At 50.8% G+C, this 20,816-nt stretch overlaps 1 protein-coding gene across 1 annotated transcript in view; it reads left to right on the top strand.

The window, feature by feature from the left end:
• TRIM29 (tripartite motif containing 29) overlaps positions 1–20,364 on the top strand; it is a 27,529-nt gene extending 7,165 nt beyond the window's left edge. The window contains exons 2-9 of the mRNA XM_025200010.1: positions 225–370; positions 1,292–1,525; positions 1,903–2,101; positions 7,483–7,566; positions 12,035–12,124; positions 14,106–14,207; positions 15,058–15,134; positions 18,008–20,364. Of these exons, the coding sequence (XP_025055795.1) occupies positions 225–370; positions 1,292–1,525; positions 1,903–2,101; positions 7,483–7,566; positions 12,035–12,124; positions 14,106–14,207; positions 15,058–15,134; positions 18,008–18,070 (995 nt within the window). The 3' untranslated portion in view covers positions 18,071–20,364. The remainder of the gene's footprint in view (positions 1–224; positions 371–1,291; positions 1,526–1,902; positions 2,102–7,482; positions 7,567–12,034; positions 12,125–14,105; positions 14,208–15,057; positions 15,135–18,007) is intronic.
• The last annotated feature ends 452 nt before the right edge of the window (positions 20,365–20,816 follow it).

Genomic DNA, 20,816 nt, shown 5'->3' with positions numbered 1-20,816 from the left:
TAATCACTCCAGCTTGATTAAAAGCAGTACCATTCCCAATCCCACCCTAAGTCATGCAGGAGCTGTGCTTAGGAAGCTCAGTGTCCTGACACAACTGGAGGCACTGGGATCTTGTCCAGCTGCCAACACGTGGTGTCCATGAAAGTGATGCCAGGAACCTGTAGCTCCCAGCCATTATGGTTCAGGGCCAAGCACATAAGTCAAAGCAGAGCATCTCTTTGAAGTGGGCCACCAGCGCTGGCTCTCATGGGTCTCCTTCTCTCCCCTCCCACAGGCTGAGCTCTCACTGCAGAAGGAGCAGCTGCAGCTGAAGATCATCGAGATCGAAGACGAGGTGGATAAGTGGCAGAAGGAGAAGGACCGCATCAAGGTGAGGATGGTGCAGTCTCCTTGTCCTTCCCCTTCTGACTCCCCAGGTATCTCTCCTCTTTCATCCCCCTCTTCCCCATCTGTGTCTCTGGCATTCTCACTTTGCTCTCTGCCTTTGCCTAGTTCATATTTCTCTTCTAGCTCCACTCTCCTCCTCCCATCACCTGAGCGACCATGTTCATTTTACAGATGGGAGAACCATTCCCACTCCAGGTCTCTTGTGACAAACCCGGCAGGAGACCAAGGGCATGAAGCATGAGCTGGGTGTCAGGGGCCTTACCTACTTCCCTGCCTCGGTTACCATGTTCTCGCCTCATCCACCCAAAGCAAACCTCCGCTTCATCTCTACTCTTCACATTTTGAAAATGTTACCCAGGACGTTCCTCACCGGATGAAGCCTTCACCCCAGACCGGGTGCAGTCATACCATTATAACGGTGCCTGGCCTGGCTTATTTCTGTTGAGGCATAAGGCACCTTTTACAATGGCACAACCACGTGACAGGATGCAAAAGCTTAACTACATCATTTAAAACACAGCTGCGCTCACTGAAATGTACTGGTACCAATCTAGTACACCAGGTCCAATGATTGCATAAAGCCTTCTTTAGTACAGGTTAAGAATATTTTGAGGTGTTTTTTCCTGCTTTCATTATTATTCAGGGAAAACTAACCCAGGAAGCTTAGCCTGCACAAGGAGGGCCATATTATCCAGGGCCATTCTCTCCATTTCAAAAGGGCCCAAAGGTCACATTTGTAAAGGCTTTGATGCAACCTGGGTGCATGCATCTCTATTCGGTTTTCAAATATCACTTAAGGGCTCAAGTCTCTTTGAAAGGAGAGGGAGCTTCGATTTTTATGCGCCTAGGACATGCTTGCAAAGGGGATTCAAGTGCTTAATTAATTGTGCCTCCCTCCCATTAGAACTTCACCACCAATGAGAAAGCCACGGTGGACCAGCATTTCAAAGAGCTGGTGCGTGACCTGCAGATGCAGCGGGACGAGGTGAAAGCTGCCTTGGAACAGAGGGAAAAGCTAGCGAGTGAGAACATCAAAGAAATTGTGCAGGAGCTGGAAGAGAGATCCAAGTTGCTGCAGGAGGACAAGGACACCAGGGACCAGATACATCAGATCAGCGACTCGGTGCTCTTCCTGCAGGTAAACACTGCCATGGGGGAAGGGACAGAACAACTAATCGCCGGGTCTCTGTTGAAGTCCCTGAAGATTACACCAGGAGGAACTCAACATTTTAGGGTCTCCCAAGAACAGACATTGCCTCGTGCCCCTGATATGAGCAGGAGCTGGGAGCTGAACCCTCAGCAACCACTTGCTCTGAAGGATTTCACATGATGTTGCTTATTGCCCGAGTATTAACTTAGCTGACTGGCACCAAATCTAACCTCCCAACCTCTTCAGGGCCTTGATGGTCCCTATAATCCATGGTCACTAACCCCAGTCTCCTCTTAGCCCCCTCTGCATCCTGGCCCTTCTGTTGTGTGCCTTCCCCAATAACCTCCACCTTGTCTTGTTGGCAGGAATTTGGGACTTTGATGAGGAACTACGTCCCCCCGACATCTCTTCCCACCTACAGCGTCCTGCTGGAAGGAGACGGCATGAGTCCGTCCATGGGCCTTCTCCGGGACGACCTGCTGAATGTCTGCATGAGGCACGTGGAGAAGATCTGCAAGGCAGACCTTGGCCGAAACTTCATTGAGAGGAACCACATGGAGAACGGTAGGGATCCAGGAGCTCATTGACTCTGATTGCATTCAGAGTGGGTCCTAGATCTGTGTCGTAGAAGAAGGAGCTCCAGCAGCCATTCCTACCACGTAGGAAGACCACTGGGAGGGAGGAGCATGATCTGCCTTTGTAAATAGCTCTGGGGTAAACTAACCTTGTATGGTCAGTGATGGGAAATGGGGGCTGGGGCTCGTTAGCCGGCTCTGGAAGAATTTAATGCATGTTTATTGCAGGGAGGCTCAGGGAGCTGGACTGCTTTGAGCTCCCTGGGGTGGTAGTTAGTGTTAAAAGTTCAGTGCCTAATTAGTTCAGTCCCCTTCCCCTCTGCAGTTCTGATTCAACCCTTCCCTATAGACACCCCAGGCTCTGAAATGTCCAGTGCCCCTTGTAGCACAGTTGCATAACTTCTGAGAGCGAAACCAGGACGAGAGAGAAGCCACCCTACTTTGTCTTTTGCTCCCATGCTTCACCAGGTAAGCAGGATCAGACCATGCCAGCTCTCAGGTGGAAGCCTTTGAGGGGAATTGCTAGATGGGATCTATGGGTGAGTAGAAGCAGCATGGGAGCCGTAGCCATATACCATGCAAGGAAGCACTGATGTCCTTTTGGCTGGACTCAAAACTTTTAAGGGGAGCAGTGCTAACCTTGGTGTTGCTCAAGTCCCAATTCTTTTTTCAACAAGCCATGTGCTGTCTGATCAAATTACTCACAAGATACATAGGGGTGATATTAGGGGTCTTCCTCCCCTAAACAGCAGTGAGGCTGCTGTAGAATAGCAAACAGCAGGTGCATTTCAATAGCACCATGATCTCCCAGGATGAAAAACCAGCTGTGCGCAGAGCCAGCATAAAGCAAGTAGCAAAGGACTTCTTAGGTCACCAAGTCCTTTCCCCTACTATTGCAGGCAGCTCCACTGCCCTCGAGTCTTAATGCACCCCAAAGTGAGCTTGAATGCAGCATGTGCTTTATGCAGGGTAGAAACGATGGGCAGACCGTTAAGCTGGGAACCCTGTGCTCAATTCCCACCTCTGACACAGACATTGAGCGTGACCTCAGCTGACTTACAGTCTCCATGGTTATCATCGATAGTACACAGATAAAAGCATGTTTCTACCTCACAAGGTCTTGGGAGGCTAGAATCCATTACTGACTGAAAGGCTCAGAGACTAGGATGGTGAAGATGGAGTACTGATCTGGATCTCACAAAGGCAAATTACTCCTCATTCACACGGAATAGGGTGCAATACCAATAGCGTGGCGCTGGACTCCTACCCACAGCTTGTACAACGGCTCATGCAGCTCTTTGAAACGACTCCCAACAAAAGCTTCCATATAAACGCAAGATCGTTATTTCATTAAGATCGGTATCAAACAGCCAACAGGCCACCTGCATTTCTGAATAGTCTTTTGCTCTGCCAAAGGTCTCACAAACCTCTCCGGGCTTCTTTATAGCAAGACACAAATTATCAGATGTGCCGGAGATTAAAGAAACAAAACAAACGCGTGGAATTGAATGACAAAGCTTAAAACAACACGGGATCTGTTCCCGGATCATCAAATAACATTTCCTGCAGCTTCTAGTTCATGAATCAGCCTTTCTGACATCCATGATTTAGAATAATAAGAATGAAGGTTGTGTGGGACCAAGGTAAAATTGGAGCTATAATGAAAGGCATTAGTATTTATTGAACATCAGCCTGCTGGCTTTGTGCATTAGAGAAAGACAGTCCCTGTTCCCAAGGAGCCTACATTCAAAACGATTAATTAACATTTGTATAGCACCATAATTTTGCATTAGGCACAAATAAAGTGGATAATACAGTTCAGTTACATGGGATCAGGCGTTCAAAAGAGCTCAGGGTCAGATTTGGAAGTGATTGGGACCTGCACTAAGGTCTGGTTTTTCAAAAGGGCTGGGAACTCGCATCCACAACCTGAATAAGGACCAAAATTTTGAGTGTTCAGCACCCTGCATCACAATACTCATAGCCAGACTTCCAAGCCTGAGCTGATATCTTTTATATATCCCAGGCAGAACACACCAGGGCACCAGACGATGGCTCAGGTCCAAATGTCAAATAGCTTTTATGATTTCTTTTGTTTTGTTTTGTTTTGTTTTGCAAACAACTTTTTGAAAGAAATTTTCAAGATTTCCCAACCAGCTTTGCCTATTTGCAAAACCTAGCGAAAGAGGTGACACCTAAGCCAACAGGATGTAGGCTCCCATTTGCACAAGTCATTTTTGAAAGCGTGATTTAGCTAAGTCACTTAGACAACAGACCCTCAAAGGCACTTGGGTGCTGAATTCACATGGAGTCACTAGGAGTTAATCACCCAAGTGTCTTTGATGAGCTGCGTATTGGGTCTTGCAGGGATTGCTTATCTGTAACAACCCCAAAGTGCCTTTATAAACAGGTTTAAAAGGTTTGACCAGTACTGTAACTAAGGGAAGTGTGTGCAAAAATAGCAGCTACTGCACCACTGCTGGCAGCTCAGCTGGGGCAGTTGCCCTACGTACCACCGTCACCCAGGTGCAGAGCAGGCCCAGTTACCAACAGCATAATGGGCATCAATCACTGATCAGATACTGGATAGACAAGAAGCCTAACAGTGTCCGGGGCTGTTGGGAACAGTTATTTAACATGACCCTAAATGAATTCACATCCCTCAGTTTCTACGAGCCACGGTTATGGTCAAAAGAGGACACAGTTGTTTCCTTGCAGTTGCTAAATGCAAACAATGCCAAAATTACTTAATTAACTAGGGCTCCTTCTGAGTCATCATGAGAAACTGGCTTGCAATCTGTTTGATCTTTGAGGGTAAAATTTAAAAAAAAATTCCCATGGAGAAATATTACATTAGGGGGAACGAAACCTGTTTAATAGCAGACTCCAAAGAGACTCCATTCTCTTTTAGTTGTTATAACAGGTGCCTGCTTAATAGGCTGGCAGACAGGCAAGCATTCAGATTGTCGTTTGCAAGGTTTAGAAACACGGAAATGAATGGAAGCAAATAAACCAAAAGTTTATTTGCCAACTGAAGAGTCAAATGAATGTAACTAGCTGAACACAAGGGTGGAATTCAACTCTCTGAAGAGCTCATAGGAAGTTTATGCACCACTTAAGGCCTTAAAAGAAAGCAAAAATGGGATATAAACAGCATATAGGTCTATACTGCCTCTGCAAAAGGGTCCTTTTTACTGCTTTAGAGCTAAGCCCAAGCTGTAACTCCTGAGCTAAAGGACCTCAGGAGCTCGGAGCTATTTGCAACCCACATCTAGGCATTGCATTTGTTTTTCTAATGGGACAAATTTATCCCCTGTTGGATTTAAAAAAAGTCTCTTGCTATAGAGTAGTTGCAATTCCAAATCTGGCTCTGAATGCCAGTAGCTCAACACTGCAAACAGAAAAACCATATTCTAAATCGTTAAGCATTTTTCGATGTACTTGTAGGAAAGACTCAAACCCAAAGGTTGGATGTGAATATTTCATGCCAGGGGCTTGCTCTTGGCCCCTTGGTACATGGCTGCAATGCAGTTTACACAGCTGCCCCAGGGAACAAGGAGATAAGTGGCTGCCTACAACAGACCAAGCTATAGTGGAGGCGATAGGAAATCTCACTGGGACTGAAAGTTTGCCAGCTGTCGATACAGGTGACTGGAGACAGCAGGTGGTCATAAATATAGGCTGGGCTGTAAAACGTCAGCTTCCATAAAGTGTTGCTGCTTCCCCATCAGTGAGATTTCTGCACAGGGACTCATTAAACTCAATGCAGAGGGACGTTCCTCATCTGCCGCAAGAGCCAGACAACCAACTTTTGCCTCCTTTGCTGGAGAACGGTGCCAGCTTGGCAGCTCCAGAGAACAAAGGCCTTCATTTTCCCGCAGAAGAGAGCCGCAGGCTGAGCAGTCAGTCAGCGCCTCACCCCATGCCTCCAGCATCTTCTCACCCACCCTGTACGATCCCAGGCTTTCTGCCTTTGGAAACCAGGGTTGAGTTCAGCTGCTGTTGCTCTTGGCATGTCTTTCCCAAGAGCCCCAGTGGTACAAGGAGCTTTGCCCTTTTATGGGGATCTCTTTTAGGCAGCTTTTTGCCCTAAAGATGGACAAATCATGAATAGATTCAGAGAGTTGCGTGGAGTTTAAGTCCAGAAGCGACCATATTATCACATCTAATCTGAACATCAGTAGGTCACAGGTGAATAGATCCCTACTCCTCTACTGAGCCCAATAAGACAAGGCGATCACAGAGAATTGGCTTTTGGAGATTTTGAACCTTGGGTCCAGGCCTATAGGACTTTGTGGGAGCATCCTCCCAGTGCCCTCTAGACCATGTCCTTGGTGTGTAAACACCTATCAGTGCAACAGGGCCTAAATGATGCAGCTCCTTCATCTCCACCTCCTTCATTGATCCCTGCCACCAGCATAGGCTCAGTTTGAGAAACTGGTCCAGTAATGAAAGGGTTTGAGCCCAAATCCATTCCCTATGGTTCTCACCCTCTCCTTGGGCTCAGCTTCATCCCCACACCCAGCCCCAACCTCCCTCACACATCTTCCCTTCTCCTCCCATGGATCCTCATCTCCCAAACTCTCCCTCCCCTGGAAAACAGACCATGAACCAGCATGCCATTTGCTGCCACCCTCTTCATCACCTGCCTTTGGGTTGTACCCTTCTTCCCCACCCTGGGACTATGCAGATGGCAAGTTCTTGGGGGCAGACAGAGTCTCCCACCACATTTCACAACAGGGCTACGGGTCTTAAGTTTTGTCCCTAGGCACCACCATGCTAATCACAGTTAGTAGGTCAGCCCGATGCAAGCAACCCCGGGGAGGTGTGGTAGGTGCAGAGATGGAGGCATACGCAACGATGCCAATTTGCAAGGAGTCATTTGCTATGCCTCCTTCCAACATCAGGCCTCTATCATGGTGCCAGGCCGGTTCTCCGGGACCTTGTCTCACACCCTTGAATATCTCTGGCGTTGCCTGCAAGGGGCCAAGTCACTGCCTTTCCTCCCTGTACCTCTTTCCCGAGGGCCTGCTGCTGCCTCATCACTGGTTCGCTTATCCTCCCGCAAGCTGCATTTTGCAGCTGTCCAGCGAGCACAGCTGGACTGGGAGCAACACAGCAGGGCAGATGAAGAGGGAGGCTGCTGCACAGTCAGAGGCTCAGAGATCACAAGCAAGTGCATTGCTTTTATTGATGAGAAACCCCAATTCCAAAGGGCCCTTTACTTTTGCAATTTCCACGCTCAAAAGGGCATCTCTCCTAAGGGAATCGCCTCTCCCTCCAGGTGCGGGGAAGCATCCTGAGCTGTGCTGTCCCCCTCTCCCCACTTCTGTGACCCCTTGCTCACCAGGCTTTGCTCTGCCTCTCCAGGTGATCACCGCTACATGTTCAACAACTACGAGTGGAACCAGCCTGACAGCCTGAAGAGATTCTCCATGTACCTGTCTCCCAAAGGTACCGTGACTCCCCTACGCTGTCTGTCTGTCCTCTAAACAGTGCCATTGCTGGGGATTTGCTTTCACTCACACATTTTCCATGGCACTCCTGTCCCAGGAGAGCACTCATGCCATGTATCAGGGCTGCCAGATGCCACTGCTCACAAGCCTCACTGCTGTTGCAACGAGGTGAACACAAGGGACTGGTGGGCATCATGTTCTTTAACAGGAAACGGTGGGTTCTTACCTTGCGTGAGATCATGGTTGGTGACCAGCAAGAAGGAAAGCTCTACTGAACCAAGGCATTTGTAGCTTCTGCACTCACACAGAAAGTCAGGGTTAAATTGATTATGGAGCAACGATATGCCTCCACCTGCTAACTTGTGTTGAAGCTACAAATTGCCTTGTCTTGAGACATAAAAGGGAACAGTGAAGTACTTAACATGTTGGACTGGGAGATTAGCATGCCTGGGTTCTTTGCTCAGGTCTGCCACTCATGGTGGGGCCTCCAGTGGGTCAATACGGGTCAAAGGACCTTAGCAGATTGAATGTTGAACTCTTTGAGGTAGGAGAGGGAGTGAGACTGGGCCTTTGTATTTCACCGTTCATCAACATGGTGATAGCTGGGAGGGTTGGGGCAGTTCTAGGAGTTGAATGACAAGGGTAACCCATCACTGAGATGTCCCCATGGAGCTGACCCGGTTGGCACAGCTGCCTATCGGGCTCTGCTCGGGAGCCTGCAGAGCTACCCCTGGGTTTGCCAGATGTTTACAGCTGCTGGGCAAAAGCAGGCAGAGGGCAGGCGTGGGCCTGCAGCTGCCATCTGCAATGAGCAATGGCACTTCCCTGATGGCCCATGCAAGTGGCCAGGCCCAGTGTGTAAGACTGCCTTGGGGCTTGATGCAAGGGTGGAAGATGAGCTGGATTCCCAAATTTGTCTCAATTCCCACTATTCCTTTAAAGCCCATTTCCCTTCTCTCTTCTAAGCCCGGGCTCCACCCAGGGATGCACCAGCTGATCTCAATGTAGGTAGAAGGGAAGCATGTGGCTGGACTGTATTTCCAACAGGGAAGGGCTCATATGAAGAATCCAACTCCCTCTCCCAGAGCAGCCTGCAAATCAGCCATATTCATTCTAGCCTGTTGCACTGCATCCACCCCTTGGGAAGCTTACGCAGCAAGATGAGCATGGCATCAAGCTGCAACTGGCACCTGTGACAATCCAGGCCAGCTACCAGCATGGGCACATGGGGCCACTGGAGATCTTGTACTGTGGTTGCTGGCATATGCCAAGATAAAGCATGCACCACTGTCTTCACTGCCATCATTACCCAGACCTTCACACTCTGGTGAGCACAGTGACTAGGACAGGAGACAGACCGGGGACCAAGCTCTTCTCAGCTTTTAAAACTCCGTCTGAGTTGTGCAGCCTGAGCCCACCTTTAGCCAATAAATGATGCTTTAGTGGGAGCTGGAAATTCCCCACTGGGTACCTGAATACTTGTTCCAGGCAGCACCTGGAGAAGAGCAAGGATGGGTCTTTCCTGACCACTGGCACTGAAGCATGAGACCCAAGTGCATCATACGGGGGCAAGAAGTGAGGCAAAAGCCCTGCACTCCTCCCAGGGCTGCTGAGCTGTTGGCTCATGGACGTGGAATCCAGTGATCCTCCACGATCACCATCCATGTCCTCCCCTGTGGTCACAGTCCTGGCAAAAGCAAAGGCATTTTCAGCCTTTTCACCTTAGGCTAAGTCTGCATAACAAAGCTTGAGTCTCATCAGGTCCAAGTGCAACCCTCCCCATGCCCACAGCTGTGGCAGCAGCTGCCCTGGTGAGGATGCAGCTAAAAGAGGGCTGGTGCCAGCTTAGTTGGGATGACAGTGTCAGACCCTGAACAGAAAAGCTCCCTTATGCATGTGCTGCTGCATCTCCACTAGTGGGGCTTTGCCAGCACGTCTGCAGTAGCAGAGGTGGCAAAGCACAGAGAAGCCTGTGCCACAGCTGGGGAGTGACCTGGTATTGCTACCATTGCTCCTGGCAGGGAGCAAAGAGCTCAGCTTCCAGAAGGGGCCTCGGGACCAGCTGCAGGGGCAGAAGAAACTGCTCCTAGGACACAGAGGAGAGGAGGCTTGTAACTGAATACTACAAGTCACAGCATTGCCCAGCCCCTGCAGGGGTAGGCGGATTGATCATGGGGCATAGAGGCTGCAGGCTAGCAAACACTCACTCCCAGGTGTAGCCTTTGCTCTTGAGAGCCATCCCAGTGAAGTCAAAGGAGACACCTGTTGTACCCAACCCTACACAGGGCAGGGCACAGACCTAGCTGAGCACTAAAGACCCATGTCTGAGGCCAGCTGTGTCATTGCTCTCACCTCTTGGCGTTTGCCATTTGCACGGGCTTTTGTATTTATAAATATCTGTGGTAATATATAAATATCTATATGTATATATAGATATCTATGTAATATATAAATATCTGCCCCTCCTGCCAGCTCCCATATTTACATGGGAGCAAGGGGTTCATTCCACAGCCCAGCTCCTCACTCGGTATTTGCTATGAACCCCTTTTGTGTCCTCATGTTAGAGCCCTGATTAAGCACGGGACCTGTGGCCGTGTGATTTAGGCACCCAATCGCCTACTTCACAGAATGAGCATCAAAAAGCAACTAGGCCAGAAACGAATACGTCCCGATCAAAAAACTGTCCACACAGTGAAGCTCCATCTAGCACCCATTGCAGGGATCACGACTGGGTCGTACAGGACTCACTAACCCCGGATGGGGCTGGTTTCTTAGCCACCGCTCCTCGCAGTGCAAAAGCCGACAGGGAGTTACCAGGCTGCTAAGACCATAGCAGGCAATGGAAAGTTTGGAGCTACTTCATGAGCTAGCAGCAGCAGTAGATCCTTATCCACTGGGGATCTGCCATTAGAGGGAGACAGGACACACTTAGCTACCTTATTACACGCACTGGCTGGCAATGGGATGGTCCCAGGGCCACGGTGATCCAACCAGTACCACTCAGCTCTCCTACTGCAGCAGTGAGTTAAGAGAGGAGCAGCACCCTTGCCTCTGACCGCACCCCTGCCGTGGACTCCCAGCTTTGTGGGACGAGGGACTAGCCTGCCCCACTGGTAGTATCACCTGCGTGGGCCGAGCCCTTTTCTCTTTCAAATGCTCTCGTGCCTGTTGGGCTGGGTCCCGGAGAAGCTCTCTTCCTTGAGCTGCAGCAAGGAATTTACTCCGTGCATTGGGCAACCCTGGCTGCACACACCTGTGTTAGTTATGCTGGCCATCCACGTGGGAGGAGGGGCAAACGGAGGCTGAACTGGCTCTGGCAGTTTTGAGGCCCTGCCTGTACTTGCAGGCTGTCACCGCCCTTCTAGTGGAGTATCGAGGGCACGGGATCCCAAGGCTGCACTGCAGATTAAGAGACTTCAAGCTTTGCTATGAAACCCAGCCATGACACCCCACGGCATCCGTGTCAGGCCATTGCTTCCTGCATTCGAGCACACAAGGCTCTTGGATCCTTGCAGTTGCCTTAAGTCTTTACCAGTTTGCAACCAGGCAATCAGCAGAGCCCCACAGCTTTGCTAAGCCCAGCCCTCCAGGGCTCGAGAGCAGCTAATGAATGAACCCTCACAACCAGCCCCAGGAGACGGGTGTAATTCTCCATATGCCACAAGTGGGGAAACAAAGGCACAGAAAGCAAAATGACCCACCCAAGGATGCTCGGCAAATCAGTGTCAGACTGGGGCAGGACTGAGGGATTCCTGGTTCCCAGGCGTATCCCCCGCTGCCCCTGCACACACGGTCAGCGCTGCATTGGCTAGTGCAGAGTGCTCCTAATGGATGCCACAGTGAACTTGGCAAAGGTTAATGGAGTTGGATGCATTTGCAAATCAGCCGTTTGCTCTCATCACATCGCAACGCTCCAGCCAGCCAGGGGCTGGGCCAGCCTGGTCTCACAGATGAGCATCAATGGGGAGGTTATTGTCCCCAGCTCAGCGAGCTTTGCAAGATAGCAGGGTGGGAGGGGGCTGGCCACAGAAAGGAGCCCACGCTCCTAAATAAAGGAGCAGCCCACTGGGTGGCAGCAATGTATTTCGGACCCGCAGTTCCCTCTCCCTCTGGTAGAAAAGCAGTGCAGGAGCAGAGCCCTGCCCTGGGCAGCCTGTCCTAGTGACCCCTAGGGGGGCAAATCAGGTTCCCCTCTTTTTCACACCTCCCCTCCAGGTGATGGGGATGGGAAGTGGAGTGTGAGTAGGAGCTTTGTTCACACGGCTCATGAGGGAGAGAGCAGCCCTCTCTGCCCTGCTGCCTGGGGGAAAGGAGGGCTGGAGTGGCCCCAGCTCTCTGGGTGGCTTCATCCCAACGCATATGGGACTGGGTCTGCTTCTAAACCAGTTTGTGGAGCAACACGAGGCACGGGCCTAGCTGGAGATCACCAGGGGCTGGCGGCTAAACTGGCTCCTCTCGTCTCGCAGGCAATTTCAACACGCGATCCTGGGAGTATTCCAGCCTCCAAGCTACAGAGGAGGCTCTTGGTGCTGGCAACCCTGCCTTCTCCTTGAAAGGTACCTGCACCTCCCGTGCTTTGCTCTGGCTTCCCAGCTAGCCCACTGCATGCCCTGCCCACCCCTCCCCTTGTATGCAGCTCTGCCACCTGACATGTGCTTCTCTCGAGCTATGAACCACCCTATCCAGCTTGCCCATCAGGCTCAGACCATGTGTTTTTGACTCCGCACCTACAGCTCCTTGCAGAAAATATTAACCGAGTATCTCTTTCACTGCAAGGTTGGGGTGCATCTTTCCTATGGTCACAAACAATGCAATGCATGGGCCCAGTCTCAATTAATCAGATAGATTTGCCATAGTTCCCCTCCCTTCTCTCCCCAGTCCACCCTGAGATGCAAGCTTGTCAGGATTGAGTGTCCCTGGTTTAAAATCACCATAATTTCCACTACGATCAAGATTGGGGCCCCGGTCTAGGTGCTGCACAAACACACAGAGCATCGCTGCACTTGTAATCCAGACACAGGGACAGGGACATGGGGGACTGGTCTCTCCATCATGCACAGGGGAAACTCAGGTGCAGAGAAACTGAAGATGAAGTTTTTAGGAAAATCAAAGCCATCAAACTCATTAAACCCAGCACCTCAACATCTTACCAACTCTGTGCCTGTGGGATGTGTTGTGGAGAAAAGAGCCTGGGGCAGGATCAGGATTTCTGAGGCTCAGGTGGGTGCTTTCCCCACAAGGCTGTCCCTCTGCTCCCATGTGCATGGTGTTTTGAGCCTGCAAGGCCCTTGGGTCAAAGACTCTCTAACGGTTGTGCAGCACTTGGCAGAGCAAGGCCAGATTTCAGTTCAGTCCCAGGACAACACAGAATCACAGAGAATGAGGGTGAAAAGGGACCTCAGGAGGTCACATCTAGTCCAACCCCCTGCTCAGAGCAGGACCAGCCCCAACTGCATCATTCTAGGTAGGACTTCACCAAGTCAGGCCCTAAAAACCTCCAGTGATGGAGATCCCACTAACCCATTCCAGTGCTTCACCACCCTCCTAGCGAGCAAGTCAACCTAAACCTCCCTTGCTGCAACTTGAGCGCATTGCTCCTTGTTCGGTCATCTGTCACCACTGAGAATAGAAATATGGTAAGAAAGACGATGAGTAATAATAAATGAACTCCGCCTTGCAGGCTTCTGCCTTTTGTTGCGCTGCTATTGCCCCACGGCATTTGCCCATCATGTGTTGTAGACCTCTCTGACGCACGGTACCCTCACGTCCATCTTCCTTCTTATTAAGGAAGCAGACTAGCAGCACCTGTGGGAGGCAGGGCCAGTTCAGCTCATGGGGATGCTTAGTCCAGGTCATGCATCAAAGCCATCCCTGTTCACCTCCTGTGTCAAATCCAGCCACTGACTTTGCTTCAGCAGCAAGAGCCTGCCTGGTCCAGGGCCCACCAAGAAGGTCACTATGCCTCAGATAAGGTCCCAAAGGCTGAGACCTCTGGTTTGCCTAGTCAGTCTAGTTTGTGATGCCCCGAATCCATCCCCATCCCAACATATATGCACCCCAATGCTTTGGGAGGCTCCTCCTTCCCCAGCCAGAGTGCTGAGGCCTGTCTCCATCCAAAGGCTCCAAGACTGAAGTCTGATGCTTACTGCCAACACTTAACATCTCCCAGTAGCACCTGGCATGAGAAGGTGTCCTCATCCCACCACCTGCAAACCTGCACGGGGAGTTCTGCAAAGGTTTCCACAGCTTCCTCCCACCCCATCCAAGCAAGTCTGGATTTCAGATCCCCTTGGCAGCTCTGCAAACCTCAGCTGCTGCCCCGCTCTTGCTTCTGACTACAGGGATATGACACAATGAGATAAGAAGCTGTTGACACATTAGTTCTGCCTCTGCAATGCCGGGTCCCTGCCTCCTCCCCTAGCAGGTCCCAGTCCAATGCAAGATGATGGTTATACATTCACTTTGACCCACTTGAAGCCCCTCTCTCCCCCCAACTGTGTGAGGCCCTGAAGTAACCCAGACTCTTTTCTCTTCCAGTAGGCAATGGCACCAAGCTGCCATTTCAGTTCTCCTCGATGGGACAGAGCTCACCTGGGGACTTCAGCAAGCAGTCTGATGGGAGCCTCTACACCAAGACTGGTACTGGGCTTCTGGGTTGGGAGCCGTGTTCCCTTTCCCACCCCCTGCTTCTCCCACCCCTTTCTTATGGGATGAGGCTGCAGTGCCGGACCCTGGGGAGGGCTCTCCACTGCTGCCTAAGGGTTCGGAGCACAGAGCAGTAGCACACATGGCTCTGCTTCCCTGCTGCACTGTTCACCCTTTGGGAAGGGAAGTGCACTCAGGCAGGCCATGGCAAGGACCTAATCTGATGAGCTGAGACAGCTCCACCAGTCCCTTTCTAGGTTTTTCAATAGGAAGGAAGCATCTAAGTGTTCAGGCAGTTGGGAGGGAAGGAGTCTGGCAAGCACCGTTCATGACCCCTGCACTTTCAGGGCAAAATCCCAGTGCTCCCAGACACTGCCGGAGCAACAATGTGCTCCTCACCATCTCCTCGTCCTCCTTTCACTGGCTACTGCTGGTTCAAGGACACTTCAAGTAAGCAACAGGGTGTTGCAATGGCCTCAGTGCATGCCAAGCAGAAGCAGGTCTGGTTGATTCATGGATGAAAGAGTTCAGAGACAGCCCAGCACATGGTGGTGCTGGAGCTGAACTGTGCCGTTAGTGCCTGCGGGGTTGCAGGGAGCCCTCTCTCATCTCCAAGACTTCAAACCAAAGGTGGGACTCTGCAATAAGGACAGAGCCCACTGCAATCCTAGTTATGAGTAGTGGCGATGGTACCATTCCAGTGCATCCCACCCCCAAAAACTGGCTGCATTTTGGCATAAGGCAGTGTGGGAGTTATATGAATGCAGCTTCCAATCCCTGCTTGCAAAAGACAGATCAACCTGTAATGGCATCACTCCTAACTGGCTATTTTGTATTGCTGCAGCTTACCCTTCAATAGTGAGGCACCAGTCTGCCAAGGTGACACCCCAGACATGGAAATCCTCCAAGCAGTCTGTGCTGGTAAGAAATAAATCTAGATTTGCCAATTCCTGGGGCTTCAGCAGAAGTACCAGCTGTGGGGGTACACAGACTTTTGCTGGCTGTGGCCAAGGGCTTTTGGATTTGGGGGGAGGAGAAAGGTTACACTTTCTCAGTGAAGGTATTTGTTGTATTTATGGGCAGCCATGTCATATAAACCGAAAGATCTAGATCTGGGTTCACATGTTTCCGGACAGCAGAACAACAAGAATCTAGGTTTCAGTTTAATACCGTCTCAAAACCTAATTGCATGGAAACTTCACTTAAGAGCTTGGTCCAATAGCTCTCAACTAGTAATACAGCCATCACCTGGTCCTCTGCAATATTACAGTTCCCTGTATGAGTGTCACAGATAAGTCATCTGCAGGATCCAGAAAACATATGGTAGGGCCTCTGCACTATATGATCCAAGCATGAAAAGATCTCCCCTCCTGCTCGCACCCTTTTGTAGGCTGATGGAGCATCACAGATCAATGCATGGCTTCCTTGACTGCACATTTTTGTGCAGATATTTTGCCCATAAGACAATACCAGTATTGTAAATGCCCACCACTGCTAGCCATGAGCACAAACCAGCGGCTGTGCCACATCAAAAAAACACAGGCACACTCCCCTGCCACAAGAGGTTTTGAAAGCAGGATTCTCTTTAATGGCTTGCTGAGAGTTGAGTCCTCAAGGCTGAGAGTCCCAGATACACAGCTGGGATCTGATGCTTTATAACAACCACCGACACAAATAAAACACCTATCACAAGAGCTAGCCAGGCTGGACTAAGCAAAATGCAAAGCAAGCCCCGAATTCCCACCTCTGACCCTGCAGGATTAGCAAACCCTTCACAAAACCCTTCACTTGAAAACGAAGCAGAACCACTCCATCCTGGCTCCTCAGCCTCCCTTACCTACACAGCATCTTAACATCTTGCAAGGTCTGAATAAGGATCTCTTTATTTTCAGTCTCCCTAAAGGAGATTGCTTTGGCAATGATCATGCATTTGCAAAACCTAGCCCTCTTCTTAGGAAAACAGCAAGCCAAGAGCACTTACCAGCTGGAAGACAGGAGAGCACCAAGCTGCTATCATGACAAAATGGCTGGCCCTGGCTCTGCCCAATTTAAAGGTTTTGTTTCAGAAAGGCCTGTTGGAAGAATCAGCCTCAAGAGACACACCTGTAGTAGGGAGAGATAAGAGGCACCTGGCAATGATTGTTGCAACAGTGAGATGAGGGGAGTGAAGAGCGAGGAATGGGGGTCTTGCCACCAGCTGTGTGGAGAGCAAGGGTGACTTTTTGCAGGGATCCCCGAGTTGAAAAGGAACTGGGCGTACTTCATTACCACAACTTGCACCTTTATTTATCTCTATGAGGTTCCCTCATGCAGTCCCTGATCTCTCTCCCTCTCTCATGCATATAGTAGTTGGGGCTGTTTTCTTTTTATGGCCAATATTCACCAGATAGCCCTGAACCTACCAATTCAGCTGATAAATATGAGCATTAAACAGTCCCCAAATAGAAATACATACTCTGGCCTGCAGGAGCTTTTACGGTCTGTTGGGCCAATAATTTGGTTTTTAAAATAACCTTAAATATGCATTTAAGCAATCTACCTTCTAAAAGGCCTGTAAATATGAACTCTCACAACAGACTGCATTGCTTAAGGAGTGCCTGTCCTGTCGGCCCGTAGAGTTGTTTAGAAGGAAGCTTTTTCCCCTCCCCCCGTTTTTAATTATGCTGGAAATTGGAGCTGTAAAGCAATAGCAGTCCAAATGCAAGGCAGCATTGAACAGTGGGTATCGGGAGCATGAGCGGAGTGTGATGTTCATTGATGTGAAGCACAAAGATGGGCCAAAATGTTCCTATTCTGTCTCTACCCAACCCTGCCCATGGTGGGGCTGGAGCCAGATCCCCTACCGTGATGGATCTAAACCAGGATTGACACAGGGTTGCAAAGCCATGGCTGGCATTATTCCTGTCCCTGCCCTAAGCAGTGACATCAACTTTGTGAGATGTCTGGTGTCTCACTGCTTAGCGCATTCCCACAGCGGCAGCAGTTTGGACAGACTTTGTGGTTTGTGGCACAATGGTATGTTTTTGAACTGGCTGGGTCAGCATGTTTTAGAGTACATCGCACAAGACACAGCTACATAACTAGGAGGGAGCCATTTGGTTGACTTCCAGGTTTAATGCACTGCCTTGTGGCTTGTAGTTAAGAGGACTGGATGAACTGGTTGATTGCATGATTATAGGTGGGTCTGATGTGGTTTGAGGTGTGACAACCAACTCACTGGCTGTTGTGTTTTACAAGTGTTGCAACCTCAGTCCTTCAAGCCAGTGTTTCTTCCAATGCACCTTAGCCAGATGTAGATGGAGGGGAGATGCTCACAAAGCTAACGGTGGGCTGGTGGGAGTGTTGCAACTGGAAATAGTGGTTCGTGGAGCTGGAGAAAGACTGCAAACAACCACACTGATTACCTATCAATGTTATCTCATACTTATGCATAAGAGTTGGGTCATCCACCCAGCAAGCAGCCACCCACTGCAAATAGCTCACGGACTCTGAACACCGTGGAGGCCGAGTTTCGGCTCTCTGGGTAGCTAGGGACAAGGAAGGGATCCATGAAATCCAGAGGGTGAAAGTCAGCCCTGATCAGAGCCTGGCACCAGGTGGAGATACTGCTGCAGTCGTGTCTGGAGGGATTGAATGTGGGGTGTTGCTCCATGAGCGAATGGCAGTAGGCATTAAGCTGGGGTATGTAGGAGGGTGAATTGGGTGCCTGTGGTCATGGGAAATGAAGGTAGGTCAAGAACTGGCCACACACTTGGCCCTGCCTTTACTCACATGCCCCAAATCCTCCCTTGCAGTCCCAGTACCGCCCCTTTTACGTCAACAAAGGCAACGGAGTCACCTCCAACGAGGCGCCTTGATTCCTGCGGGCCGAGGGAACAGCTGGAAGCACCTGGAGCCACGAATCAACAGAGGATATTCATGGATGTATCTGCTACTGTATTAACCTTGCTGCTGTAATCTCTGGGGGGCAGGGGGCGGTCTGCGCGAGGGGAAACGAGGACTGTTCCCAAATCCTAGTTGCCACAGGGCCATTTCCCGTTTCCCTTGAAAGCTCCGCCGCCCCAGAGACCCATAACCAGGCAAACCCTCCTCTGCTCTAGCCTCTGCATTGCCTGCCATGCACCACCACGCTGCCCGCTCTGCTTCTCTCGGGGAGCCAGGGATCTTGGGTGGCGTGCACATGGAGCGCGTTCCCTTGCATGCTAGCATGGCCCATTGCTTCCTGCTCTCCCCAGTGCCTTTGCATGAACATAAATGATGCTGAGTGAGTTTTCAATGCTAGTGTAGGAGGTGAAGTTGAGAGCCCTGCAGCCTGAAGTCAATAGGACAGGGAAAAGCAAGCTCCCTTCAGGTCCCTCTACACAGATACTTCCCTCTGACCTGTGTTTCTATCTCTGGGGGGTGGAGGGGACCAGCTCCATCCTTGACACCCTTTCAGCCTCCTCCTTGCCAATTTTGGGTGGGTCCTGGCAACTCATCTCCTGCCGGCCACTGACCAAAGAGCCATTGCTCGGGAGCTGCTTGCAGTTCCCATGGCTCTGGGCCAGCTGGCAGTTGATAGCAGAGAGGCTCTCTATCCCATGAATTGCCACCTTTTCAAATTAAAGCCACTCCATCCACCTTTTCAAATTAAAAAAAACAAAAGGAAAATCCATGCTGCTAATGGAAGATTGATTAGATGTCGCAGGTGACTTTTTTTTCTTTTCTTTTTTTTTATTCCCCGTAGATGAAATTGGCCTGTGTATCTGGGGTCAGTTCTTTTTCTCTGGGACAGGAATTAATATGATTTGGTTGCTTTTAGGGTAATTTTTCAGGACTTATCCGTCCTCTGGATCATGATCACATGGGCACTGCCAGCCAGCAGCCGGGGCTAATGCTCCAATGACTTAAGTATTCCCCCCCGGACGGTGGGATGGGACCGGTGCTGCTCTGTGACCATCGGGGCCCCATGTAGCCAGGCACAGAGCATCGCCGCCTGCAAGGGGCCAAGCGATCTCAGCTCCCACTAGCTTCAATGTCTAGCAGTGGGGACTAGCGGCATGTTGCCTGGCTCTCCGACTACAAAAAGCAGCTGCTGAGCAAGGAAACGAGGGCTCGCAGACTCCTCTTCATGCTTTGTTCAGCTTGGGTCTCCCTTGGGATCGCTTCCCACCAACCCACAGCTGTACCCCCACACCTGGCTGGGAAAGGTCGCACCTCCCATATGCTGAAAATGATTTTGGAGCTAACCCCCTGCCAGCCACGGCGCTGCTTTTTAATCTGCAACCTCCAACAAAACTTTGGAGGCTGAAAGATGCCAGCTCCCGAATAGGTAATATGCCACTCCTTTTCTAGGCATGTTTTAAATAAAGAGGCCAGGGCGGGTGTGTGGCTTGGAGGGCGCTGGGATTGGGGATGTGGCTGTTTGGAGGAAAACAACCCTAGGTAGGCATGTGTGTGCATGTGAGAGCGATGCCAACAAAAGGCTGATTTGTAGCTCCTCCATCCAGGGGCCGTGGGGGTAGGAAACACCTAGGTGCCGATACCACGGGCCCAGGCAAACAGCACATGATAATGGTATTTGTACAGCAACACGCAGAGAGGGAAGGGGCCGTGGTGCACTGGCTGGAGTGCCAGGACAGGGTACGTGAGAAGAGGATTGCCTCAGCTGCCTCACCAGCAGGTCGTAGGGATGTTCATGCTATTTTTGCTGAAGACTGGACCTCACCTGCCCCCTCCCTGAGCTCCCCCAGCCTATATATGCCCCATTCCTGACTCTATGACATTGCCCGCTGACAACCCACCTTGCCGCTCTCTTCTAGGGGCCTGATCTGTAGCGCCCTTGCCTGCAGGGAAGCTCCTCCTGATCTACCCCTGCATTTCAGCCAGCAGCCCTTGTTTGCCTGGGGTCCAACACGGGCCAGGTTGGGCTTTCGGTCAGACTGACCCTTGTGGGCTCGGGGAGATTTGCATGGGGACTTCGAGGTGACTATTGCACGAGCCATTGTATTATTTTGCCTGCCTCGATCAGCATAGCAAGCAGATCCTTCGCTACACGTTCTGTCAGGCTGGGCCCATGGAAACAAGGTCCTTTCAGGGTGCCACTTGTGCTGCAGAAATAAAGGCAAAAGCCCCGTGTCTGCCCAAGGGCTGGGGATGGGACTCCTCCTGCTTCGGCGTGTGTGTGTGTGTAAGTTGTTCAGGAGGAACGGGAGGGCTCAGGAAAGTCAGAGAAGCAGCCTGGGGGTGCTTGAGTTTGGTAGACAGCAGAGTGATCACATCTGCTGCCTGCCCCCATTTCCCAAGCCACCACCACATCAAATCCTGCCCTACAGCACTCTGGCCCACCCCACCCTCCCTCCAAGACCCGTTTCTAGGACCCCGCAGATCTCCTCCAGTGGCATCCACAATGTGTCTCTCCTACTCCACGACTGCATCCCAGCCACACCGAGCAGGTAGCACTGCTGAAGGAAGGATGTGGCCTTCCAGGAAAACTAGACTGGATTGTAGGGGGTTTAGGTGCACGGGAGCTAAGTTGCAGACACTTTGCTGCTCACAGCCTGTGTCCATGTCTGTCGTGCTCAGAGGCAGAAGGCTGATGCATTCAGCATGGTGCTACCCAAC

The sequence above is a fragment of the Alligator sinensis genome, unplaced genomic scaffold (assembly GCF_000455745.1).
Source record: "Alligator sinensis unplaced genomic scaffold, ASM45574v1 scaffold278_1, whole genome shotgun sequence".
NCBI lineage: Eukaryota > Metazoa > Chordata > Crocodylia > Alligatoridae > Alligator > Alligator sinensis.
The sequence above is the reverse complement of the archived record's forward strand: the minus strand, read 5'-3'. Positions and strand labels throughout refer to the sequence as shown.